This window comes from Trachemys scripta, chromosome 1 (genome assembly GCF_013100865.1).
Source record: "Trachemys scripta elegans isolate TJP31775 chromosome 1, CAS_Tse_1.0, whole genome shotgun sequence".
Lineage (NCBI taxonomy): Eukaryota > Metazoa > Chordata > Testudines > Emydidae > Trachemys > Trachemys scripta.
This window is the reverse complement of record NC_048298.1, coordinates 149828043-149855536: the sequence shown is the minus strand read 5'-3', so window position 1 is coordinate 149855536 and position 27494 is coordinate 149828043. Positions and strand designations below refer to the sequence as shown.

Below are 27494 nucleotides of genomic sequence, written 5' to 3'. Positions count from 1 at the left end.
GAAGCGGAACCAAATGGTCTGGGCGGAGGAGGGTGCCTGGGAAGCGCAGACTCTCCTGGGCGGGGCCTGGTGCGAGGTTTCCACCCCCCCGGGGGCTCCTAGGGCGGGGCTGAGGCCTGCGACTCCGGGGTCCCTAGCGCGTGAGCCGGGCGCTGCCAGGGCCCAGACCCCGCCGGGGCAGCCTGGCCGCTGCTGGGGTGTGCCTCAGGCCCCAGCTCCTGGAGGCAGGCGATGGGGGGAGAAGCTGAGCTGGCCCCCAGGCAGGGAGTGTCTCGCCCTCCTGGCCGCAGAGCCCAGCTTGAGAGCGAGACGCCCGGGTTGCCTTGAGGCTACAAAGGCGAAGAGCCCGCCAGGCATTAGTTTATTATATGGTGATGATCTCATGATTTGTAAGCAAATCTCATGATTTTTCGGGGGCCTGTAATTCGTGAGCTTTGAATGTCGAGGGCTGGCAGCGCTGCTGCAGCCGCTGAGATCACCTCAACGTGCATCCACATAGCAGGGATCTCGGGCAGTGTGGCCAGCAATCTGCCCTTCAGGGAATCATGCCCATCCCAAGCCAGGTCACTGCCCCTCCCATCACAACTGAAAGCGGCACTGGACGTTCCCTAAACAACAGATGCAAAACCTGTGGACATATCATCACTGCATCTGCTACAATGATTCACGCCCCCTACAATGATCAATGTCCCCCACAATACACCTTTCAAGAGCCAGGGGGCCCTACAGGCATCTATCATAGCATATGGTGTCCATCATCCAGTTAACTAAATGCCCCAACAACAACTATGTGGGTAAAATGAGATGATCACTACACTGAACTCACACAGGGAAATGATAAAAGACAAAAACACCACATGGTCTGTCCATCGCAGGCATCCAGCCACTTTTCACCAAAGTGATGTGAAACCTGGGGCCCTGTCTCATCACTTATGGGGGGGGAGGGGCTGGAATAAGTTATACTGGCAAAAGCACAGGTTTGCCAAGGTAAGCTGGGTCCGTACTAGGAGTGTTTTATCAGTATAGCTATACCATTAAAGCGCTGCTAGTGTAAGCATTTGGCCTCACTGTTAGGTGATCAGGAAGCATCAATGCTGAACAAAAGGAAAAGTCTTCTTCCACTTCCAGCTTGCTAAGAAACTACCCCTTCCTCCAGATGAGGATCTGGCCAGAGTGATCCATGTATCCATTACCTCCAAATTGGGTAATTGCAACTCACTGTTTCTGGGGCTGAAGGTGGATAAAATGCAAAAGCTCCAGTTTATACAGAATGTGGTTGCTTGGTTGCCCCATGGGACAGGCCTCTGAAAACAAGGCCTCCTTGCTGTTCACTGATCCAGAGGTCTCTTTCACCATCATTAATTACCAGGTGTCTCCTTCCCACTAAGTATGTATATTGTATAGTAAATTATTTCCATGCTTAATCTAATTTGTTGAGCCCATGAGCCACATTTGTTCTAATTACAAACCTGTTGAAATCAATGGAGTTACGCCAGACATTAATTTTTTCATGCTTCTAATCTTTCAAAGTCCCTTTTAATTTTTTCCTCAGTCTTCATTCACTGGTGCTTGTATAAATAGAGAGTAGATGATGAAAGTAATGGTGCCCCTTTAAGGAGCTGTAGCCTAAAGTTGCTCTGAATGGTCCCACCTGAAGACGAGACAAGGCAGAATGGATAAAAGACTGGCAGAAGCACCTATGGCTGTCTGAGGAGTGGATGTAGAACAGCCCAGCCAAAAACAAGCATATGGGGAGTGGTGAAAGTAAAAAAATGGATTATTCAAGCTGTGAATGGAGGAATGTCACTAAGGTTTCTTTGGGAGAGTTTCTGAGATGTTATGACCAGCCAATAAGTGAGGAGCAGGCCTGGGCCCTTTGCTTTCAATGTTGCCATAAAATGAAGCAGTTGGCTCAGGGCCCCCACCCTGTGGTGATTAAAGGTCTGGGAAGCATCCTTATCCATTCTGATGGTGCTGTTTCCTTCACGGTGCGCCCTATGTCTGGTAAGAAGAAAGGCACCAGTGGATGGGACTCTTAGACAAAAGTCTTCTCTCTCTGATAATGCTATGGGTTTCTTTATTGTGCCCATGAGAACATACAGCTATGTGATTCTGTCTTTGAAATGCTTTCCATAGTGAATCCCATGAATCCTGCTACAAATAAAAAACTAACTTGTGGTATTGCCTGATGTGTCTTTGAACCCAATGTCTATGCTCCTACTGTGAAGGGCTGTATTCTCCAAACCAGTTAGAGTATCTACAGAGAATAGAGAAGAAAGAGATACTAAGTGGGTGCATACCTGTAGTATTTCTAATGGTTAGAGTATCTGACTAGGAGTCAAAGTTTCTGGGTTCTAGTTCTGCATCTGCTGCTCTTCCCCACCTATAATATGGGGATAAAATACTTTTCTAGTTTACAGGGATGTTTTGAAACTTAATTACTGTTTGTAAAGTATTTTTGGTGAGAAAGTGCTATAGAAGTGACGTGTAGGACTATTTCTCCCCTTCCTCTCTCTCTCTTCCCCCCCCCTCCTCCCCCCCAGTTATCTATTGAATCACTTGGTTTGGGGGATAATTTGGACAAATGCCTGAGATAAGGGACTCTGGTTCCTGGAAATTGATTGTCTTCACCTATATGGGTGCATACACACACAACATATTTGTGTTTTAATCTGAAGCTTTGGTGACCTGAGAGCTGCTTAATCATATTGATGTACTCCCTAGCCTGTTTGCTTTCTGCTGCTAAACTTTCTCTGAAAGTAGCAGTTGTACTGGTATGTGACTGTCAGTTGCGGGTGGTGAGGGAAGAGGGACAAGTGGCTGATAAAGACTCAGAGTTCATTTTGTGGTAGTATTCAGAGCAAAGATGAATCCCACTCCCACATTTCTTTTTGCTGACACCTCTAGGGATTCTGTGGCTGTTGCTAGCTCTTGTATCCTGGAGAGGAAAGGTGGACAATAAATATGCCTTCCTTTACCAAAGGTCAAACATTGGTGCAAAGACAGAGCTATAATTAGGCATGTTCTCTTCCCAGCATACCACCACCACCATATGCTACTGACTGCAGAAGGAAAGGAGAATTATTCTTTCTTTGGGTTAACAAACATCCACTAGTAGATCACCGCCACCACACCTGGCTCGAGATGGAAGATGTACCAGGCATCCTCTCTAGTGACCTCAGATAGTCATATTCAGTTTACCTCCTCTGGAAAGGGGAGGATTGCTGTGATCCAAGGCTTCTGGAGGTCTCCACCATAACACTGCACCCCATATTCTTCATAGTGATATGATTATAGATAATTATGCATTTTATGCAAGATTCATCATGTGAGATGTCATTGGAAAAGTTATTTGCTGAACATGATTATCCTGTTGGTATGCATGTATTATTTTTGTAACTGAAGCTATGAACATAGACTGTGTATCTGTATTTCAAATGTAGTTACACTGGGTGATGCCCACTAGGCAAGATGCTTTTAGTCTAGATAGCTGGCTGGGAAAGGCCTATTCAGGATAATGAGCCATTAGGGAAAACAATAGGCCTTAGGAGAAGCTTATCTCCCACCTGATGAGCCTTCCTGAGACTGCTCCAGACAGCTTCCAAGTAATGGCTGCTATGACTCCACAAGGTCATGAGACCAGGCCACATGTTTCTGGACTCCATCTTGGGCTGTCATTGTTTTTCCACAAACTGAGTTTTGGGCCAAAGGGTTCCCGCCATATGCTAAAGCTATATAGGGAGGGGAGTGACATCATCTGTGGTTTTTCATTCCTCACACAAGAACACTCCTGAAAACACCTGAGGAACAAAGACTGAACTGGGGGAAGTGCTGGACCCAGGCTAAAGGGACTTCTAGCTTGTGTATGAAAACCTGGGGATTCCAAGCGGCAAAGCAAGTGTAGCTTGTGCCTTAACAATCTGCAGCCTGCTTGTATCATCTGTCAGGGTGAGAGATGAACATACTAGAAAGATAGGATTTGAATTAAAGTTAGATTGTTTTTGTTTATTTACTAGGTAATCTGCCTTGATTTGTTTGCTATAACTTATAATCATTTAAAATCTATCTTTTGTAATTGTTAAACTTGTTTTTGCTTTATCTAAACCAGTGAGTTGGAGTGAAGTGCTTGGAATCTTAGCTCAGAGAGGCTGTTGCATTTCTTCTCCACACTGAGGGGCAGGGGAACTGGATAATAAATTCATACTGGTTGGGGTTTGGACCAGGGCAGGACAGTACCGCTCTGGGGTGTTAAGCAGGGAGTTATTTTGACTGTAGCCTTTCTACTGTTGCTTCATGCTGTGGCTGGTCAGAGAGCCTGCATGTAACTGCAGCTGGGTGTCTCCCTACCTGGGTGAATGCTGTGGAAGTGCAGGACCAGGAGTGGGTCTGCAGCTTGTCGCAGCAGCAGCACAGTGTGAGGGGGACCCCAGGCTGGTGGGTCAGAAGCTCAGTGGCACCCCAGTCACATCCACCACCAGCAAAAAAACAAATGCCGACTCTAATTACCCTCTCTAGTATGGACTTAAGTCTGTAGGGATTGGTAAACTGTTTGATCTTTTTTCACTTGTTTCCCTTTCAGATGTTAACAAGACTCAACAACTGGAGGAGCAGGTAAGACTCTGGAGTTGAGAGATGACATTTAAGAACCTGTGATTTTTAGTCTGGCAAATGCACAGATATAAGCCTGCATTGGTAAAAGGACTAGCTAAAGCAGGGGTTCTCAAACTGGGGTTGGGACCCCTCAGGGGATCATGAGGTTATTGCATGGGGGGGTCGGAAGCTGTCAGCCTCCACCCCAAACCCTGCTTTGTATCCAGCATTTAGATTAAAAACACTTTTTTTTATATATATTTAAGGGGGGGGAGGGTGTCGCACTTAGAGGCTTGCTATGTGAAAGGGATCGCCAGTACAAAAGTTTGAGAACTACTGAGCTAAAGGAATCTCAGAAGTCTTGCTCTTCAGTGACTCAGGAGGTTCATAAGATTCCATGGTCATCTAATGTTCATGGCACTTCTGCTGTCCCAGTGGCTTGCCTAGGGTGTTGTCTCCTGCATGGGAGTGGAAGTCTAGGTGAAGTTCCAGGACTAAATTAAAAAATGACGCAAATTGACTGGGCATAAGATAGACACTGAAGGGGTGGGGGAGGTTGAGTTGTGGCAGGAAATGCTGTCAACAGTGGGTAAGAGATAAAGCAGGCTGCTTTCCCTGCTGCCACAGCTCACTTAAACAATGTTATCTAGCCATATTTGGGTGTTACAACTGAATTAGGCCCCAGTCTCTTATCCCCAGTTGATCCAGGAGCATCTCAGTAGCTGCTTGAATGACTGTGGTAGGATTATGTTGTCTGTCCAAAGAGGCAGATGGCCTTGAATGTGGGGAAGGGTGCTGGCATGGTTGGGAGGGGTAGAAATCTTAGGGTTCCATTTGGGAACTTTATCTCCACAATACCAAATTATTTCTGCATTAATCTGAAAGACCATTTCCTTGGCCTCTGTAGCTGACAGAGCATCTGGGAATGGTGATCTATAAAGCCCTGGACTGGGGGATTGACAACCATCTGGAGCGAGAGCTGAGTGAACCACTGGAGAAGCTGATCTCCCTCCTCCTGAAATTGAACACTGAGGCAACAAAACCAGCAATCACTTTCCAGGATGTCCTCAAGGTTTTCCCCCTTTCTTATTTTTACTATACAACCATGTCAACTTCTCTAATGTATCTGCACTTACCACACTACCTGACTGCTCCAGTGCATTCTGGGAAAATCTGGTCTTGGCCCCACCAGTGCATATGAGCTGGTGAACTCAGGAAGATCCCACTGCACAGTGATGGGAGGAAGGAAGAGGGGCAAACTAGTTTCACAAGCATTGGTCAGGCTACGTACACATGGCCCACTGCTTGCAGGAAACCCTGTGCCAGCCTAGGCCACTGGCAAGGACCCCACACAGGTGGCACAGCTACTAATTGTAGCGAGGATGGGAAAACACACCATGTGTAAGGTCTTAACAACTTACAAACTGAATTAATATCTGTAGCATAGCTAGGCCCTTAATCTCCAGTTCTCTCCTCTGTGGCTGTCTCCTGTGCAAGTACCTGCCTTGAACTGAAGCTCGTAGAAACATGCCTGCAGGCAGCATGTTTGTGGTTCTACTTCTCCCCCCCTCCCCCCACCCCCTTGCCTGATTTTTTCCAAGTCACCTACAGAGATTCAGCATATTTGGATAGGGTCCAGATAAGCCCCAGGTAGTAAAAAGAAAGTTATGGGCACGTCAGTGAGAAAGCAAGGTGTTAATGCACCTGTCCTGCCTTCAGGAGAGACTTCTGCAGATAAGAGGAGAATCAGTGCTTGCAGCATTCTGTCTATTCTTGGCCTGGCAGCTGAATGTAAGTGTAGGTGGTCAGGAGAGACTAGTGCACAGTCAGAACGTGGACCCTCCCAAGCAACCTTTCCCATATCCCAAGGGATAATGGGACCCTCTACTCAAAAGCAGCACTGAAGCTAAAGGAAATGCTTCATCTAATCCTAATAGCTATCCTCTTTTCAGGCCTCTGGATTCTAGCGGGCAAGACTGTTATCATATAGCTTTGCAAATCCACCTCTAGGCTAGACTAACCTTTTTACTAGAAACCCTCCCCATATGGGCAGGTATTTTTGTATCAGTAGAACTTAGGCAGCGTGCAGGCACTAAGAAAAGCTTTATCCAAAGCAACACATGCTCTCTGGTCTGTGCTCTAGCTTCAAAGTGCTGTCCAGACACTGAGCCTCACAACCCCTCTTCCATTTTACACATGGGGAAACTGAGGCATATAGAAACATGTGTCCAAGCCTTACATCAGGTTCCTGAAAGAGCTAATGATTCCTACTTTGTGCCTAGTCCATTAGACTGTTCTCAAGGAAGTTTTCTCGTTCCAGTCTCTGGTCAACTGGCTGGTGTGCTCAATGCACAGAGCAGCCATAATTTCAGTCTGACAGGTTTATTTTTAGATTTAAGGAAAACAGAATAAAAACAAGTCTTCATGAGTGTACACAGTGGTTTCCTCTAACATGCTGTCTCTGCCATGTCTCAGAAAAGGGCAGCCTCACCAGAACACAAGGAGTTATTTAAATTTCCAGTATATAGAGGAGGATAAATTACATAACTCCATACATCACAGCTGGCACAAAATTGGGCTTTCCCTTTCTCTAGTCCTCTTCCCTTTGCCCTCCCAGCAGAAGGGAGGGCTCTTCTGAGCTGTAATATGCAAGGGACACAAGGAAAGGTGATCCTAATCTCAGAACCTGAGTAAACTGGAAACTGAGAGAGGCAACCTACCCCCCATCCCCAAATCCTTTATTTCAAGGAGGAATTTTTTCCAACCATCAGTGCTGAGTGTATGGCTGCATTTCCTTTCAGATCTGTGAGGAGCATTTGCCCAGGCCCTCTGAGGCTGCCAGCTATTACAGAACAGTCTGCAGGGTTCTCTTTGCTGAGTACATAGATCTTCAGAAACTAATGCTCACCCTACAGAGCTCCAAAGAGGTATTTTGGGACCATCATTAAGCCGCTGTCTTTCTTTCCTCCTACCCCACACACTTAATTCCAAGATAATCCTCTTGCCTTTTCCCAAGCAGAAGGTTATTTAGCTAAAGTTCTATTCCCTGCATGTGAAAGGGGTGGGCTTTCTCCCAAGAGCCAGAATACATTAATCTCGTGTATTTGTCTTCCACATTGTGTGGTGTTTTTTGTTTTTGTTTGTTTTGTTCTCTCCCCCCCCTCGCCCCCCAACTGTTGAAGTTGGCAGTACTGTGACTGGGGCTGGACAGACAGGAATGGTCTAGGAATGACTGGAACAGTACAGGCTAATCAGCTCACATGTTTGTTTGACAGAGTCTAAGAAGAATGGATGTGGAGGACTTGCTGGAAAATGACACTCAGAGGGAGAAGGATAATTACTGGGTAAGAGTTTAGAATTGTTGGTTTCTGTTTTTGTTTTTGTTTTTACTCTCTCTGAGGCCTTCCAGTGACTTCCCAGCTTAAAACAAATAGAGAGAAACATAACTAGTTAACACCCTCTAAATACCAAGTGACACGTTATACTAAATTCTAGCTCTCTGTGGCAATTGCTATCTGCCCCAAGAGCAATTCTCTTCTCTTTGGTCTTGTCTACACTGCCAACTTTGGGGAGATCTCCTACTGTAGCACTCGTGCTAACAATGCTGGATGTGCTACTGTAGATCAGCCAGTGACATTCTAGTCACCAGGAGTCCTGTGGCACCTTATAGACTAACAGACGTATTGGAGCATAAGCTTTCATGGGTGAATACCCACTTCGAAAGCTTATGCTCCAATACGTCTATTAGTCTACAAGGTGCCACAGGATTCCTTGTCACTTTTTACAGATCCAGACTAACACAGCTACCCCTCTGATTCTAGTCACCATGTCACGTAGACCTGCTGTGAGCAGGTTTAGATATCAAGATAGCTAAAGGCCATTGACTTAAACTGTTAGCACTTGTACAGCTCCATCAGAGCTAAAGCAATGGTGGGAGATTCCCAGAAAAAGGTCAGTATAGATGTAGCTTCCATGTTTTGTTTTTTTTCCCCGCCACCTTCTCTAGTCTTATCCCTCTAGTTGTTGGACTTCAAGATTTCTGGGGCAGAGAGAATGACTTGTTCTGTTCTGTCCAGGGCCAGTGAATTCAGTGCTCAAAAGTAAACAGCTCTTCTGACTGGAGCCTTGCCAAGGTAAACCAAATGCACTGGAGTCTAAGAGACGGGAACAGCAACCCCCAAGGGACCTGCTCCTACTCCCTTTGTCTAAATAGTGTTCACTTTGAAACATAACAAACCATTCATATGAAAATGTTTGTGACATATGTGTTTAGGCATATTTTCAGTTTTGTCATGTATTAAAATAAACTAGCAAGTTAACTCGCACTCCCCTGAATAAGCTACGCGAGATTGATTTAGTGGTCTGGGAAAAGCCAAGTAAATGCATGGGCTTTGCAGTGTGGCCTGAAAGCCCAAGAGATTCCGCTTCACTTAAGAAAAGTACCATTTCAAAAGCAAGAGCCCCATTGCCAATCCTCTGCCTCTAGTCTCCCAGATTCAAGCCCCGCAAGAGCCAGCTGCTTGCACCATCCTGGCAGGTAGCCAGGGCCCAAGTCGAGCAGGGCTCCATAGATTGTCAACCCCTTGATTCTTGAATGACATCTGGTAGCTAAAGCAGTCTATGGAGCACAGGATTATACACTTAGTATGCTGAACATCACCATTAGGCAGACCCCTCCTTAGGCACATCTGGTGCAGAGCTGTGCTGTCCTAGCTATATACGTATGTTGGAGTATCTAAGGCACCGATCACCTTGACCTCAATGCTTAGATGCCTCTTCAGAGTATAACGGTTGCACCAGCCTTTAAGTGTGCGCTCCCCTGCCAAATAACTGTTAAGTGGGTGGAGCATGTGTGATATCTCCACACCCCTTTGCAGTAATGAGGCTAATGCTGCTAGCTCTTCCTCTGCTTGGGTAACCCTGATTCCAACTGTGCCTGGGACATGTGTGCGGGTTGATAGAACAGCATTCTCTGTCATCTGACGTCAGGGTAGCCCCGGGCAGGGTCTGGAGGGAGCAGAAGTCTGGGTAACCACTTTAAGGTTCATGGCTGAGAGGGTTCAACCTTAGCCAAATGCACATGAAGGCTAGCAGGGGAGAGTGCGCTAGAACTAGTATCTGTGTGCACTTAAAGTCTTCCTAGGAATAAGGCTGCGAGTTTTGGCTGTGAAAAGAATGGAACGTTCTCTTGGACAGTTGGCTAATGAACTACTTAATAGTGTCCCATAAAGTAAGGTGAGGTGCTGTTACAATCAGAAAAGGACTCTGGTGCTGATTGCAGTAATTACAGTACTCTTTTCTGTAATACTTGTTAGTGAAGGCAGTTCAGCTTAAGCAGTCACACAGCTGCTTGTGTCGGTCTCTTTTGCTATTGGCCAGTTTGCCTGCAGCCTTTCCTTGGACATCCTTGAGTTTAAAAAGGTAGCTCAATGTTCTGCTACTCCAGAAATACAATAATTCAGGAAAGACTGTCTCAATATGGCTGTCCTTTACTTCAGTTGGGTGCAACATTACTCCATTTTTGTAGTGTAGACAGGACCTTGTGTAGCTAGGTTAAAACCATGGGCAGTCCAGGTTCTTGACTATCAGGGCATGCAACTCATCTGTGTTGCTTGGGGGCTGCAGCTTAGTTATGGCTCTTGTCATGTCTTCCAAATGTCCTGCAGTTAATAGTGATTAAGACCTGATATTGCAGATTGGGGAGATGGGGGGGAGGCCGTGGAAAGGCAAATGTGGGAAACTTAAGGTTTTTAAGACAGGTCTAAATCAAAAATACTGTAGTAAAGTGAGCACACACAACCTTCTTATTCTGATCATCTCTAAGATCAAGAGAAGGAAAGAGTTTAGGTAACATTATTAAGCTGTTGATTTAACATGTGGATCTGAACTGGATCGTTTTGTTGTGTTAATGGGATCTTGCAGGCCCAAGCACCAACCTAAAAGCACTTGCCTTGAAGATTGAGATAAAGAACAGAATGGATACATAGTGTAGTTTCCAGTCTGGATCCCATAGTTTGAGTTAATTTGTATTATTTCAGCCTTCTTACCCCTTCTTCTTTGGGGCACTCAGAAGGATTATGAAGGATGCATTTTATACTGTAGGCCACCTTTAATGACTTAATATCTTGCCTAGTATCTCATCCAAAGACCCTGAAGAGAAATTCAAAAATACTAGACCTTTCAACAGTCATCTGAGGTAGCTAAATTATTTTAACCATTTGCTCAGGTAAACTGAGGCACAGGGCCATACATCAAAAGTTAGTGACAACTGAGACATGAACCCACCTGAGTTCTGGTCTCTCTCTGCCCACCCCTCTATGGCCCCTCCCCCCGCTCTAAGCACTGTACTACTCTGCCTGCATTTCTAAGCAGGTTTAAATGAGACTCTCTCAGATACTAGTGCAGCTACAAATGGTTTGTAATTGCTAGTTGAGCCCTTTTATTGAATGAACGAATACCACCTCAGAGATTCCAGAGATCTTTTAACTGGCTCATGTTGCCCTGTAGCAGGCTAGCTTGTGGCACGATGTCATCAGGGAACTGCAGAATGGTGTGAGGCTGCGCAAAGCCATGGAGCGACCTCAACGTAGCGTTCCTCCCAAGGAATATGCCCGGTCTCCCTATGAGCTCTTGGCAGAGGACATCCGACGCAAGAGGTACACCCTCCGCAAGGTGAAGGTGAGCAGTTGTTCTCAACACGCTTAGTTTGGCATCTGCTGCTCTAGCTACCTGGCAACTGACATCTGTTTGATTAAACCCAACCTGTGTCCTCACACTCTTTCCTTCAGAGTAACTTCTAGGCTCCAAGGGTGGGTGAGAACTCATGAGCTCCACTTGAGCATATAATGGCCACCATATTCACCCACCAACTCACTTAATTTCTAAGAACTAAACTTAGTGCTATGTAAACTATTCTAGGCTACCTTGTCTGAAGCCATTTCATTAAACTGTCTCTTGCTCACTGCCTTTCCCAGCTCTGGAAATACTGATCTGTGTCTCCACAGGCTCTCTAAGGTGCATCCTACTTGATCTTCTTGGCAGTATGCAGTTCAAAAATGGAGGCCTCTTACATGCGAGCTATCCAAAGGGAAACTTACTAGTGGTCAGCCTCAAGCAGAGGGCCTTAGGCAGCACTCAGTGACTTGAATGGGGGTTCGGGCAAAATAAGGAAAGCTGAACAAGTTCCCAGCAAGGCCTGTTGTGCTGACTGAAGTGTTAGTGGGCCCTAATGCTGCTGATTGCTAATGTGCCCCGAGACGACGATGGAGTTCCTCTAAAGGACTGCAGCATCACCACTTGCTTGCCACTGCTTGAGCTAGGCCAGTTTTAAAAGCTGGCATGAGGTTGTGCGGCGTTGTGATGTCATGCAAGCCGACTCTTTGACACGAGATGAGAAACAATTTGGCGATAATGACCTCTCGTTACAAAATAAAAATCTTGCATACCTCACTAAATGCCAGCTCTTCAGCTGCTTATTGTATGCTCCCCTAAAGTGAGGGGGGATGACATACCCGGTTCAGCCAGGGCTGACGAGCTTCACTTTGAAAATCCTCCCCTCACCCTCCTTCACCTGCTGTCAAACACCAGCTCCTGGACTACTGTGGTGTCCTTCCAATTGGGCTGAGAAACTGTACTTGGATCCTGAGTCTGAACCCAGCTAGTACTGCATACACCATTTGCAAGGTGCTCAGATACTCTGGTGATCAGGGGAGGGCACAGAAGTACCTTAGAGTAGACTATATGCAACAGACCCCAGTCGCTGGCAGGCAGGATTAAACCTGGGACCTCTGGAGCTTAGTGCATGAGCCTCCACCACATGAGCTAAAAGCCAACTGCCTGTTGGCTAAGGCTGTAGAGCAGATTCATTAATCTCTCTCTAAGTGGTCTTGGTGCCACTAGATGGGACAGAACACCACACCCAGGAGATGTGGGGGTTACATATACATAGAGGAATAGTGACAGATAGGAGGTGGTACATCACTAGCTGTTACATGTTATGAGGTATAAATTGCAGGTGCACTCAAAACCATAACCTAAGGCAGCAGAATGAACTGGGTCTTCAGCTGTGGTCCATGGATCATTGGTGTGTCAAGTATATCTCACAAGCATTTGTCAAGCAGTTGTAAGTGTACCTCCTGCTAGCTACAGTGCAGTCCTTGATCAAAACAGCCACTGGAAACCATGAGTGAGTCATCAAATTTCAAATAAGCCCCTCTGCATCTTTAGTGCTGCTTTGCATCAGTCTTTGTCAAACCAGGGTCAAGTTTGCAAGCACAAATGAGAGGAATAGGCAACACAAGAGGATAAATGGCAAACTGACCTGGAGACACTCTGCTAGTATCTCCCCTCACTGCCTGCATTCCCCAGTGTTCTAAAGCCCCACTCCTTGGTAAAGCAAACAGCACAGGTACAAAATAGGGCTATCCAACAAATGCAGCTGCACCCAATATACTAAATGGAGTCTGATTTCATTTTCTCACAAATTCTGTCCTCTTGTGACAACCCTACCCATGCTGCGGGGGGTCATAGAAGAGGTGCCCATGTGATAGAATCTCTGTCTTCGTGTTCTCCAGTGAGAGAACTTGAGAAACAAACTTATGTGCCTGCTAGCTACTTCTGTTACAGTTAACCTGTTTAGGAGCTTCTCAGTTAAACTACAAGGGGGTACTATTCTTAGGGTGACCAGACAGCAAGTGTGAAAAATTGGGATGGGGGTGGGGGTTAATAGGAGCTTATATAAGAAAAAGACCCAAAAATCAGGACTGTCCCTATAAAATCGGGACATCTGGTCACCCTAGCTGCTATTGCTTTACTGGGTGGGGAAGCTCTGCTGCATGAAGTCCCCTCTCTGTGATACCATGGTCTGGATATGTTGTAATTTTGGAGTTGGTGCATTATGAGGCTTCTTAGAGCCTTGAAACTCTTTATGCTGCTTCTATCCAGGATCTTTTCATGGGCTGCAGGAATTTTGTAAGTCTTATGCACATACCTAAGTACTGCCCAGCTCCCAGTATATCGCCATGTGCTATTTCTTCACAGGCTTTTCTCCTTGCAGAAACATCTTTCAATCCTATTGCCCTTTCTACCCTTCACTCCCAGGAAAGCAAATGTCTTCTAATAGGACTCTTCTTTAATCTCTTGCCTAAAAAGATTGACTTGCGTTAGACGCATACTTGTGAAATGCCATGAGTGGCTATGTAAGGTCGTGAAACTGTATTTCCTAATTCATCCTCCGTTTCTGGGGAAGGAGGCTTTTCAAGAAAAAATTAACTTTCATCATTTCATAAGTGTCCTTTTCGCCCTTTCAGATCAACAGTGAGCAAAACTGCAAGAGGTCTGAAGGCAACGCAGTCGCTTCACAGCCCCCTTTAAAGCCAGTAAGTGGGGACTTGTTTAGTTGTGATGGCATGAACAGAAGATCCCTGAACTGGCTGAAGCAATACTGACCTATCCCATTCCCAAGTCCGGCAAGATAGCTTGAATGTTAGAATATCCCTTTTTTATATATAGGCCAAATTTTAAAAGGCCCCCTGTGTTACAGGGGGAAGGGAAGATGACTCAGATCTTTGCCCTTTTCTTCCCATGTCATTTCTAACTAATGCAGCTGCTTCTCCTCTTCCTTTTTGCCTTCTAAAATGCTTCTGAACAATCCTGGTCAAGCTATGGTTCACTTACTATAGCTTCTACTTTGAGTTAGTCCATGGAAACATTCTCCATTCTTTAACAAAACTCTGTATTGTTCCTATAAATTGGAATTTGCGTGTAAAGTGCGCAGGTTACAAATGGTGAGAGTGCTGGGGCTACAGGATTTCTGGCTGGGTGTGGAGACTGACTTGTGAAATAGTGCACTTCTCAGAAGGGGCATGTCTATTGCTCTGGGGGATCTGGATTTTATCCAGTGGCTTTTCACAGCTCTCTACTCCATGTTGCAGGCCTCAGAGAGGAAGCTAAAAGAGAACTCCCCCAAAGCACCCAGTCTGCACGACCTGCTCATGATGGAAATAAAACAGCCACAGAAGCTTCGGCCATCTTCCACAGAGAAAAACAGGAGCAGGCACAAAGGTACCTACTGGGTACTGCTGGGCATCCACTAGTAGTAGGCATACTTGTGATGTATGAGTTGGTCATGGGTCAAGTAAGGGACGCTAAGGAGCTCGGATCAATTTTCAGAGGCACCAGTACTGCTACTTTTCAGACATAGAATCATAGAATTGTAGGACTGGAAGGGGTCTTGAGGTCATCTAGTCCAGTCCCCTGCACCTCTGGCTTATGTCACCTGCTAGGGCCCACGTGCCTGGGCTAGAGTCTCTCACCTCGTACAAGAAAGATGGGGTAAAAGGCTCAACTCCTGTGAGACTAAAAGGACGCAAAGGGTTGCTGAGCCATCACCGCCTCCGAGAGGTCCGGTGTGAGACTTATGGAGTCTGTCATCAGTGTCTTGCATCTACAGCTCACTTACGTTGCAATTTTTGTTTTTTTTTATTTTTTTCCAGATACCTTTGTGATGCCAATGTTTTCCTTGAATTCCCCGTGTGGCAATGTCTTATCTGTCCAAAATGCCAGTACAGGACTTACAATTCACAAAGTTAAAAAACAGCTGCTGATCCCTGACTTGCTGGTCCCAGAATTTCAGGTAAGTCCTTTTAAATGAAATTTTGCGATAGAGGCTGAAATGGCCCCAATATTTGATCTTTGAAATATACAGGCACCCTGGAACTTCAGGTTCAAATTCCAGCATGGGCAACTTGGACCTTCACTCTTCCAGGGTGAATAAATTGGACTACCGATCAGTTCATTTGAATCCTATCTACCCTTCAGAAATCCAAGCCCTGTGTAAAAACGTGATAATTTATGTAGTGTAGATGGAGTCTTTAAAACTGAGGTTCTCACTGCTCTCAATGCACATCCCATGACTCTTTTTCATAAGAGTTGGTATCTGTGAAGCCAATGTTAGCCAAAATGTCTTCTGCTCCCCTTCCCTTTATCACTGCTCTTCACGCCAGTGGTGTCTGCATTTCATGTGTTATGGGATATAGTGGAGAAAAATTACTCACTGCAAGTTAATCATTCGATCTTCTCTGTTTATGGAATATCTGAGCAAACGACAGTTTACTTCAATAAGTTAGGGTTATTTTTTTTAAGATTATGATTATTCTATGAGTTGATCATGAACAGTTCTGAGTACTTGGTGTCTGAAATTCAAGCTGTGTTTAGTCAGTCACATGTCTGTGTCTGTTTCTGTTCCCTAATGTAGTCACTTTTTTTTTTCTTCTGGCACAAATACTCCGGCCCTTAAACTGGAAGTTTATTTTTTATATGCACTTTTGTCAATGAAATGATTTTCTCTGACTTAAGCAATTGCAAATGTGAATGAATATTTGTAGAAAATCTTTAGCTGTATTTGCACAGCTCCAGTGTATAGTTGGTAGGAACTTGTAATCATTCTGATGACAATGTCTCATATAGCTCCATTGATTCTGAATCCTATTGGTGTATCTCTAGTGGTAAGGCTTGTACAAATGCTCTTGGCTAGCAGGATTGCAGCAGCACAAGCGAACAGTTCAGGATTTTAAAACAAAATCCAGTTATTGAGGTTTCCTGTACTCTAAGGACCTCTTCTCAAGCAGTTTCTATTGTAGGGTCTTGAACTTCCACTAGTTTAGATTAGAGAGATGCCAAAGCATTGGTACCTGGAACCATCTGGGGATTAGGCTATGTCACCCACAGAATCTCCTGAGTTGCTTTCATGAGTTTCTGCATGCAAACTGGAGCCAGGAAAAATTTAGCTTCCTACATGGGCCCCACGCTGTAGGAGGAGAGTCTAGATTCAAGGGCTGTATTTGAACATCTTCCATCCCTGAAACTTTTGAGGGAGGCTGGAGTTGAATTTAGGATTTGGGTCCCATCTCTATTTTTAAACTTTTTTTTACTGGATCAAATTCATCCGTGATGTAACTCCAGTGGAGTTTGACTCATTATTGCTCTTCTGAATAATCTGGAGCATGGTGTGTGAATTGAGGTGAACAAGCCAGCTAATTTCACCACTACTTCTGCTTACCTTACCACTGCCAGATGGTTGGCTCTCATAAGAGCCCCTGTTGTCTCATTCATTGTCAATGAGGAGCATATCTGCTCCTCTCAGGGGCTCTTGGTTATGCTGAGGTGACCTTCCCACCCAACCCTACCTCTCTGATGTGGTGTTTTATACCCACTGTAAAAATCTCCCATCTGTGATCCATAGGAAGCAGACGGGGCATTGAAATACAACTTGGGAGTCATCTCACACAGATCTGTACTGACATCCAGCAGCACAGGTCAGTATGCCCTTTCCTGCCTTACTCTCCCCTCTCACAACATGGTCTAAATACTTGAATCAATGCGTCCTCCATTCTTATGAGCCCAGTCCATCTTCCTCCTGCTTTTGAAGTCACTTGTCTTTTAGAGCCATCTGATGTGAGGAACACATAACATGGAGTTGCTGGCATGGAGAGTGACCTTTCAAATCAGTTCCTGGCTGTGAAACTTCTTGAATCTGTTAAGTTGCTAAATAGTGACAAAATTCTTCGTGCTTCCAGTTTCAGGCCTCAAGATGTATGTTACGGTAGCAAACATTCAGTGAGGCTTTAGAATGTGTGAATGAAAGGAATAAGTAAATCACTGATTTAAAGTAGGACCCACTTATAAACAAAACATCATGGTTGCTTGCTTACATTTCTAATCAGATTGTACCCAATTACGTGGTGCTTCTATGATCTTGGGTAAGGGGAGGAAGGGAAGAGGGCCTTTAGAATAGGCTTCACTCCCTTCAGAAACTGATCAGCCTGTAGTATTTAAGCATTCCACTCATCTCAAGAATCTCTGAAGTTACCAGATCACATTTATGCTTGAACACCTTGTTGTCCTTTCCTACTTTTCCATTTCCAGATTGCTCTGCAGACTGCACATTTACCCCCAAGAGCGTGCCCGTGCAAGGAGACTGTAAAACAAGCAGCTTTCCGAATCGAAATCAGCAACAGCCTTTCTGCCGAGGGAGGTTCGAGTCTTTAAGGAGTGCCCTTCAAATCAAGGAAGATGTAAGTCCTGTGTGGGCCTGCAACTCCGCTCCCAGTGATGCCACGAGCTGGTAATGAGCTGGCCTGGCTACTGTCCCAAGGATTGCAGCTTGATGTTGGGATAGAAGTGAACTCTAAAATGGAACGTGGGGTGGGGGAAATGGACTTCCCCCAACTTTCATAACTTGAACTCTTAATAAAGCTGGCCACATTTTTTTTGATAACTTTTTTCAACAAAAAATACAGATACAGCAACACCAAAATGTTTGATGAATTTGACAGTTTTGCTGAATTGTTTCAGTTTAAAATATTTTGTTTTGGAAGTGTCAATGAAATGTTTAGATTTTTTAAATCTATTTTTGGTTCCAAATGACTTATTAAAACACTTAAATAGTCTAAATCAATCCAAGTTTAAAAATATTCTAAATCAAAACAATCTTTTGTTTGACCCAAATTTTTGGATTTTAGAATTGATAGCAAGCGCAAAAAATCCATTATTCATACAACTCTGCTCTTCAGTACCTGCTTCTCTGCTAGTTGTTAGCACAGCTGGTGCTGTACTTGTTCCCTTCTAGCTTGGCTCTTCTGAGTATGTGATGGGGTAATTATCCCTTGATGAGGAACATTTAAAATAAATGGTATCTGGGTACAGTTCTAGAGCTCCTGAAGAATGTTAAAAATGCACCTGAAAGTGCATGTTCAGCAGAAACTAGCATAATGCACATTTTACTAACTGACAATGTCAGAATCGGTTAACAAGCGTGCTACATGGTGCTCCTAATTGAACTTCAGGAATAAAGAATTTCAAGGCGTTGTTAGGAAAACTAAGCCATGATTGACAACTAGTGTCGCACAGGTTCCACTTCTTCTTTCTACTCCACCCCTATCCATGATGGGAGGTGGGGAGAAAAAAGTGTAACTGCTGGTCTAATGGTGTGCAACAGTAAGTGTATTGGCTACTCAGTTCTGTTAGAGATCTAGTGCTCTGTCCTTGGTGTTCTCTTCCTCCCCTCCCCCCGTTTCCGCAGTTGACAAGGCCGAACACCAGTAGTAAACCAACTGGTGCAAAGGTCAGCTGTACAGTGGCAACTATAGTCTCAGATCTGGTGTTAACAGGAATGTGGCATCTTTACCAGCTCAGAACAAGCTTCCATACACAGTGGTGAATGGTCTGGTGCTCAGCTCCCATCTGCTAACAGCATAGCCCGGGTGCTTGAATTCAGGTACAGACTTTTCTAGAACCTTTCTTCACGCACTCTGTGGAGGTTAATGCTCTTAACACATTCTAAGAGTGTTAAATGCAGTAAGGTCCTGTCTACTGTAGCTGCCAAGCCCAGAACAGTGGAAACAGGAGGGATGGTGAGAATTTGTCAAACATGGCTTATTTTGCCAGTGTATGTGTGACCTAAGGCATATGGTGAAAGCTGGATATCAAAACCCTGTGTGAACTAAACAATGGGCTGTTTCTTGAAAATATGCTCAATGTAGTTGTTCGGATGGGAAATAACATAAAAACTTAGAGTTCTTGGGCCCAGGTTAAGTGTGGATGTCTTTAGCAGCCATCTTTAAATAAATAAATAAATTAAATAACCCAGTGTACTGACTAGCAGGGTGTATGTAGCTTGACTCTTGAGCCCTGATCTACTTAGGTACTGCTACGGTAACTTCTAGTTGTCTAGAAAAATCACAGGAACAACAATGCAATCCATAAAGATAGGCTGTGCTGGGTTGGATCACAGAAACCCCCTTGGGAGCTGCCACTCGATGTGCAAAGATTACCCCTGCTCCTGCCAGCTCAGGACTCCAGCACCCTGTCTTGCTGAGCCAGACACTCCCTTCTGCTCCAACACAGACCCAGGGTCTGAATTACTTTCCCCAAAGCTGCAGGTTTACCTGAAAACAGCTCACAGAAGTGTGCTTGTCTTTAGCACTCAGATGCCCAACTCCCAATGGGGTCTAAACCCAAATAAATCCGTTTTACCCTGTATAAAGCTTATACAGGGTAAACTCATAAATTGTTCGCCCTCTATAACACTGATAGGGAGAGATGCACAGTTGTTTGCTCCCCCAGGTATTAACACATACTGAGTTAATTAATAAGTAAAAAGTGATTTTATTAAATACAGAAAGTAGGATTTAAGTGGTTCCAAGTAGTAACAGACAGAACAAAGTCACCAAGCAAAATAAAATAAAATGCACAAATCTATGTCTAATCAAACTAAATACAGATAATCTCACCCTCAGAGATGCTTCAGTACGTTTGTGGGGTGTGTTTTTTTTTTGTTTGTTTGTTTGTTTGTTTTTTCCCCCTCAGACTGGACACCTTCCAGGCCTGGGCACAATTCTTTCCCCTGGTACAGCTCTTGTTCCAGCTTAGATGGTAGCTAGGGGATTCTTCATGATGGCTCTCCTCCCTCCTTTGTTCTGTTCCACCCATTTATATATCTTTTGCATAAGGCGGGAACCCTTTGTCCCTCTGGGTTTCCCCACCCCTCCTCACTGGAAAAGCACCAGGTTAAAGATGGATTCAGTTCAGGTGACATGATCACATGTCACTGCAAGACTTCATTACCCACTTGCCAGCACACCCACATACAGGAAGACTCACAGGTAAACACGGCCATCTGCAGACAATGGTCCTGGTTAATGGGAGTCATCAAGATTCCAAACCACCATTAATGGCCCACACTTTGCATAATTACAATAGGCCCTCAGTTATATTTTGTATTTCTAGTTTTAGATACAAGAGTGGTACATTTATACAAATAGGATGATCCCACTCATTAGATTATAAGCTTTGTAATGATACCTTACAAGAGACCTTTTGCATGAAGCATATTCCAGTTACATTATATTCATTTATCATGTTTTTATAAAACCATATAGACTGCACGACGTCACAAGGGCCTATGTACATATACTATGAATGGGGGGAGAGGTGCCTTAGAAAGTGATTCACAAAGCTAGCATGTTAGGCAGGGAGTCACCTAAGCTAGCCAATGGGAGATGCCAATGGTGGTGTGTGTTAGGCTGCAGGGAGGAGCCTGGATTTAAGAGCCTATCTGGTTGTGATTCACGAACTGGCAACATCACTCCTGGAGTCAGGCAGTTTAGGCTTATAAATCACTTAATTAATTCTTGCAAGAAGTGCTTGGCTCACTCCACACAAAACTTGTTAGGGGGAGGGGGGGGAAGAGAGGAGGAGGAGGGTGGTGGTGGTGGTGCCCACTTTATAGCTTTTTGTCTAGTGGATTGAGCAGTCACCCTATTCCTCTCATCTGCCTGGGGGTGAAGGAGAGGATTTGAATGGGGGGTCTTTCACCTCTCCTGACAGTGCTCTAGCCTCTGTGCTATGGGAGGTACTGGTGTGAGGCTCTGTCTCCTGTTGAAGCTGTTCCACTGTGGATAAATAGTGATTGGAGCAAGGGGCCTGAAGCTGGGGTCTCCCACCTTTCAGGTGGGTCCCTAATAACTGGAATACAGAATAATCTCTCTCTGGTGCACTTTAGTATTTATCCATCCAGGAAAAGCTTCAACAGGAGAGACTGGGGGAGCCCACACCAGAATATCCCATAGCTCAGTGGTTGGAGCGCTCTCCTGAGATTTGAGTAGGGTCTCTCCCATCTCCCCTCAGTCAGAGGAGGGGAATGGAACCTGGGTCTCCCACGTCCCATTTGAGTGCTCAAACCATTGGGCTGAAAGTTATAGGCTGGTACCTCTTCTGTATGCGGGATTTTGAATGGGATCTGATCTGCTAGGCTGCCACTGACATGCCTACAGGATCCAGCCCTGCATGCGAGTTAGCTGGAGGAATATCATCTTCCCCTATTCCTGGAGTGCTCCGGGAGTTAGGCATCTGGATGCCTAGTGGGAGGCAGCAGTGAGGTCTGTGGTCTGCAGTGGAGCCTAAAACTGGGACTTAAGTGCCTAAGTACCTTTGTGGCTCTGGTCCTCTGTGCTGAACTGTGTACTGCACCTTTAAATGCGATCCCTTCACTGCTGCCATTTTGTCACCTGTCTGCTGCAGAAGGGGGTACACCACGTGTGTCAGGGAGGCCTTTTGAACTTAGCCTCCTAATACAACCAGGCTGTTTATTGTATGGGGAGCAGACCATATAACTGTGGCCTGTAGCTGTCTTTCATGGCTGGTTTTCTAAACTTCTTCAGAACATGGCTCACCTTCCAGATGGGAGCCAGGTGCTTCCCTTGCCATCCTTCACTCCCCTCAGACTCTGGCACAGCTGTATTGTGACTCAGAAGGGCGCTTTGCCAGGCTGCCCTCTGTCTCAGAACTGAGCTTGAGAGGAGATGCTCGAGATGACTTGGGCAGTTGCTGTACTAGAGACCCATCAGTCACATGGGGCTGGAGTTCAATTCAGGTTTAGAATCCTAGTCAAACTGGCCTTTTTCTTTGGTCTCTCACTCTTAACTGTCCTTTTTGCCTAGGACTACCCCTCTCCTACAAGGCGGCCATCACCAACCATTGCTGAACTGATTGGAACCAGATATGCCGTGATGTCTGAAATGGAGGGATCCCGCCAAAGAGATGGTTGTGCGATATCTTCAAGAGCCAGGGTATTTACCATTCCCCTTTGATGTACTGCCCTTTCTTTCTGAAGAGTCTGCTGGCTTCACTCCTCTTCATGCACTCATGTCCTTTCATTCCTGGGAATAACAAGTGCCTGATAGGCAAATGGGTCCCAAGTGGTTTCACTTAACCCTATAATACACTGATCTTCAGCAGTCCTGCCCCAGTCCACATGGAAGCTTTAGACACTGCACAATGTTAAATTTCTAAGCAAGTTAATTTGCACACTGAGCTAGACCCTAGCTAGTACTCCATGCTGTTGCCCAACAGATCCTTACTCCCAAAATAGGAAAGAACTCTGTCATAGCTGGTCCACAAGAACCAAGTGGGCTTAAGATGCAATACTTAACTAGGGTTCTGACCTTCCTAAAAGCTCTAAGCAAATGCAAACCCGAGATGTTTAGCTAAAGGACATTCAGATACTTGGACTATGAGACCAAAGTGCTTTTCTTGAACAAAAGGAGCTTCTTCTAACATAGTTGTTCACTTCCACTGTCCAACTCTGGCGCCTTTCACCCTGAATCCTCCCTTTCTTCCCACTTCTGTCTGAGTTCCCAACACTGCTTGTGTACACCCAGCCGCCTTTCTTCCTCTTCTGCAATAGTCATCCATGATCACCTCCCTTTCTTGATTATTGAAACTCTCCTCTTTGACCTCCCCAAGTTCTGGTTCTCCAGGCTGAGACCTGTGGCAATACCACTTCTCACCACCATTGGAGTCTATTTTAAAAAAGCACACCACTGTTCCTCAGCTTCTCCTATGGCTCATCATCCACTTCAGGATCCGAATTTGCCCTGACACTTTAATCTCCCTGGAAATAATAGTCTGTCTCAATGGGTCATTTCCCTATCCCCACCTTGCTTTCTTCATTGGATGCCTATGCTCTTCCGCACAATCTAGCCATTGTCAAGAACAGCTCTTACTGTCTGAATCAAATCCTTGTCATCAACACTCAGGTTTCAAATCTTCTCTGAAAACCTCTTTGCCTATGGCTCTTAATTCTTATGTCTCTGCCCTCCTGTATTTGAACTGTTACTGTATGTAGATCTAAAGCCTTCAGGGCACTGAATAATATAGAATATGCTATGCTGTACTGGCAACATCTACTGCTTGCCAAGAGTTGCTTCCCATTGGCATTCATAGGTAACTCTTATCTGCAGGTCTGTTTCCATTGCCATAAGCAGATGGTCTTTCTGTGGCCTTACAGGTGTCATCTCTGTAGCAGGTAAGCTGGTGTAGAAGGACTTTATGGGGCGGAAGAAAGAATCATAAAAACTATTCTAAATTGTCCAATTGCAGCACTCAATGGAGCAAGTTGTTTATCCCTTTAATTTTGCCTGAATAGTTGGGCTCTATCGTAACTGTTTTCTCATGGTTATGGGTGAAGGGAAGACTGTCACTTTGTAGTGTCTTAGTTTATTAATTCTTAAAATTCATGAAAGATAATGAAATTCTTACCCTTCAAGAACCACGCTTGTTCCCCTGTGTTTGACACTGCAAAGGTGGCATCTGATCGTCCCCAAAGTCCTGGGGCAGAGGTTGGCTTGGTTCTAGATCAGGTCCTAGGCAAATGCTCCAAGTCAGGATCTTCTGGATGAATTTTGAAATTATCTGAATCCTTCAGTGACTTGGAGCAGGTTGAGACCCCTCTATTCGCTCATAAACTGTAAGATTTGTTCATGGGGCGGAAACAAATCTGGGGCCTGTTAGAGACTTAGTCATTTTAACTAAATTTGAGGCAGAAGTAGTTCGTTAACCGTGGGTCATCCAGCAGCGATCAAACACCCTGTGATTTGGTGACCCAGTCACATAGCACTAGTACTGAATTCTGACTATTGAGTACGTGTGGCAAACAGTGAGCTGTCCATAGGCTGGAGTTTTTTCACACAACATCAGTCATTTTAAACTAGTACGTATTAATCTGTTCACAAATTACCAGTGAATGGGAAAGTTCTAACTGTGAAGTCAGGTGAATAAGTCATAATTGCAAATGATGCCTTTGAGCTTATTTGGAAGATATATCTTTGCCTGCAGTATTGGGATCTCCAGAACTCCATTCAAATAATAACACTGTTTTTCTCCCCCTCCCCTCCCCCTCCAGTGTCATCTGCTGTGATTGTTGTGTCAAGGTAAATCCTTTACTCTGTACAGTAGTCTGACTGATTAATTTCTGTCTCGACCCTCCCCACCATGTGTCTTAACTAGTCATAAAAAATATTTCCTCTGTCCCACTGACTCTTGCAATTTACCTTAAACCTCTCTCCTAAGAAGATGGAAGAAGCTGTCTCAAGATTCCAAATCAGTAACGAAATGTATACACTCCCAAAAGTACGGGCAGTTGCATAGCCTAGTCAATAAGGGACCCAGATGGAAAATCTATTTTTTTTGCTTCTCTTCGAAGCTTGGCCATTAACTTGCTGTGTCATTAAGCAAATTGCTTCACTTTGTTCCTCCTTTTACTTCTGTGACAATGGAGATGATGATGCCTATCCATCTTTGTGAAATGCTTAGAGATCTCTGGGTGAAGTGCTTATTACAATGAACTTCCTGACCTTGGTACAACTAAAATCTCTCACCCTTACTAGTAGATTAACATATTGACTAGTCCTGCATTTGATAAACTTGCACTGATCCATACTGGCTTTCTAAAGCAGAGAATTTGTTCTGTTTGGTGATTTAAGTTTCATGGCATTCTGGTTCTAGATGTCCATGCCCTTCAGACCATGTGTGCATCTTCCGCTTAGCTTAATAAAAGCACTGAGACTCTCCAAGGAGGAGGACTCAGCTACCCAAGATCAGAAATCCTCACAGTTGTTGTTTGAAGTAGAACATTGGGATTGTTCTAGGTAAGTGTTGTGTGTTTTGGTTTTTTAAATGTGAGACTTGCTTTCTATAGTCTTTCATTTTCTGGGTGTCTCAAAGTTCCTTTCAAGGGAAGGCATTGTTTCTGTGAAGTGGGACCTGTGTAGACAAATACAATGGCTATTATAGACATTAGTACCTTTGGCCAATGGCATGTTACACTGAATGACTGTTGGCCTGCCCATTATCCTGCTTTATTAATGACTCTCTTGAAAAGGTGCCATTGGATCTCAGGTTCCAAACAGAGATGGGTAGAGTGGACTGTAGTTTAACATCTCACTGGAAAGACTTCCATATATGATCATCTGTATCTTTCTCCAACTTAATGCTATTGCAGAAAAATTCACCCAATAATCCCTATCCAGTGTCTGATTTATTCCCTGGGACATTAAAGCTGGTAAAATATCCTCAGGGTCCAATATCTCTTGTATATCACCACAGCTTAGATGCAAACTGGGACTCATGTTCATAGGCAGTAATTTTAAGTGACTCAGAGGAATCCTGCCTCTTGCAAACGAATAGCATCTTGTGCATAGGCTACGGTATCTGAGTGCATCACAGAATACATAAAGTAACCAGCAGTATCTTGGTTCTCTCCCCTTTTCTTCCAGTATGTTAACTTTTTTTAGTCCTCTTATTGTGGGAAAGCTATTTCAAAAAGATAGAGTATAAAACTTGTCCTGAATGTGTTCAGGTCTGGATATTGTTGGCTCTTCTTATAAGAAGCCCCATAGCTATGGGCTGGTGGCTGGGAGGGGTGCAGGAGATCAGAAGACAGCTTTCTCAGGACTCTTCCTTCTAGTCTGGAGTTGCATTGTCCATTATGAGAGCAGTATTAGGAAACTCTTGGATTTGAAAGGTCTCTTTGGGGGCAGACGAGACCTGTCCATTGCAGCATTTGGTTTTGATCTACTTTTCGGTGTGGGTCAGTACAATGTTCAGAGCACAGAGATAATAGCCGTTAGTGCTGCTTAACAGGTGGGTAGCTGCATTCAGAACCAGCTGGAGCTCTGCCAGGGTAGCTGCTTTCATTGCAAGGCATGGTACATGGTGATAATTGAGGCTGGAGGTGACCAACACATCACCAGGCTGTGACCCCCTCATGACCCGCCATAGCTGTAAAGAACACACACTAGTAGCTGTGGGGATCTATTGGTGGTGACCTCTAGGGTGCAGACCATCTTGATCGTTGGAAGCCATGTTTTCCCCCTCCCAAATGAAGATGAGCTGGTGCTTGCTTGTTCCAATCCTGCCCTACACTGAAGGGAGTAGAAGGTGCTCAGCACCCATCCAGGACTGATCTGGATGAAGTGCTAAGTGGGTGTTGGATCAGATGGGGGAAGGGGTTGGCAGAACACTCCACCTATTTAACTGAAGCCTGGATTCATTTTTGTCACTTTCAGAGTACCACTAGTGTTTGAACCCCATTGCCTAGCACGGCCTCTTGCCTCTCAGAGGAAGACCATGATGGACTGGCCTTCTATGGACATCTGTACCACATGTGAGCAATACCTGTTACATGTCCTCTCCAGCCAGCAGCAATGCATCCCTCCCAGGAAAAGATCCAGGTCATGGACTGAACTGGAATGACTCCTTTCTCTAAACGTGTGTCCTGTCCTATTGATTCCTTTACATTTTTGTGTTTTTTGCACCTGAAGTAAGAGTGCAAAAATAACAGCTGTATCTATATATTAACATAAAGGCCTGAATAAAAGACCCCCTGCTGGATACTCTTGGCTAGCCAGAAGACACAGCTGTTGTTTACTTATAGTGAAATAGTGTAAAACATTGTGGCTCTTGGCAATCTGCTTTTAATTTATTTTTTTATAAAATAAATAATAAATATTGAAGCACTGTCACGCCTCTAGCATTTCATCCTTCACCGCACTTGCGGTCACCTATAAAGACAATGAAAATCTAATAGTCACTGCCAAAGGGCAATCCCCACCATCTAAATAGTGAAATAGCACAGTAAGTGGGTGGGAGTGCTCACCCCGAAGCTCTGTTGCCTAGCAGGGGGAGAATGGGTCTTCCCATCATGTGATCACAGCACCAAACCCCTCATGCTCACTCTGCCTTCACCTCTTTCCCCCCCCAATAACTGGCTCATTTAACATCACCAGAAATTAACTGCAGATACTGAACAGGATTCTAGCCCCGGCCAGCAGACAGATTGCAGGGCTTGCAGCTTAAGTGGTAAGCAAGTCTGTCTTTGGTGCTTCCAGCTCTTCTGGAGGCTGTCAGTACTGGGCCAGCAAAGCTGCTCCCTCCGAGCTCTCAGTAACTGGCAACCTTCCATCACCACCTGCAGTAGTTGCCCTCAGCCTGGTATTCTGCTTTTATTCTGGCCTTGAACTTTTTCAACTGTTCTGAATTGAACCATGATGATGCTTTGTGATGCT

General features: G+C 44.8%; 1 protein-coding gene across 1 annotated transcript; it reads left to right on the top strand.

Annotated features, from left to right (window-relative positions):
• The first annotated feature begins 13 nt into the window (after positions 1-13).
• Positions 14-27494, top strand: LOC117875913 (protein spire homolog 1-like). The gene is made up of 16 exons (XM_034767546.1): positions 14-353; positions 4580-4611; positions 5498-5662; positions 7392-7517; positions 7866-7934; positions 11098-11268; positions 13899-13967; positions 14523-14652; positions 15084-15223; positions 16832-16904; positions 17515-17663; positions 22089-22217; positions 23391-23455; positions 24332-24359; positions 24934-25076; positions 26496-27494. The coding sequence occupies exons 1-16, from the start codon at positions 14-16 to the stop codon at positions 26680-26682; spliced, it is 2016 nt and encodes a 671-aa protein (XP_034623437.1). The 3' UTR covers positions 26683-27494.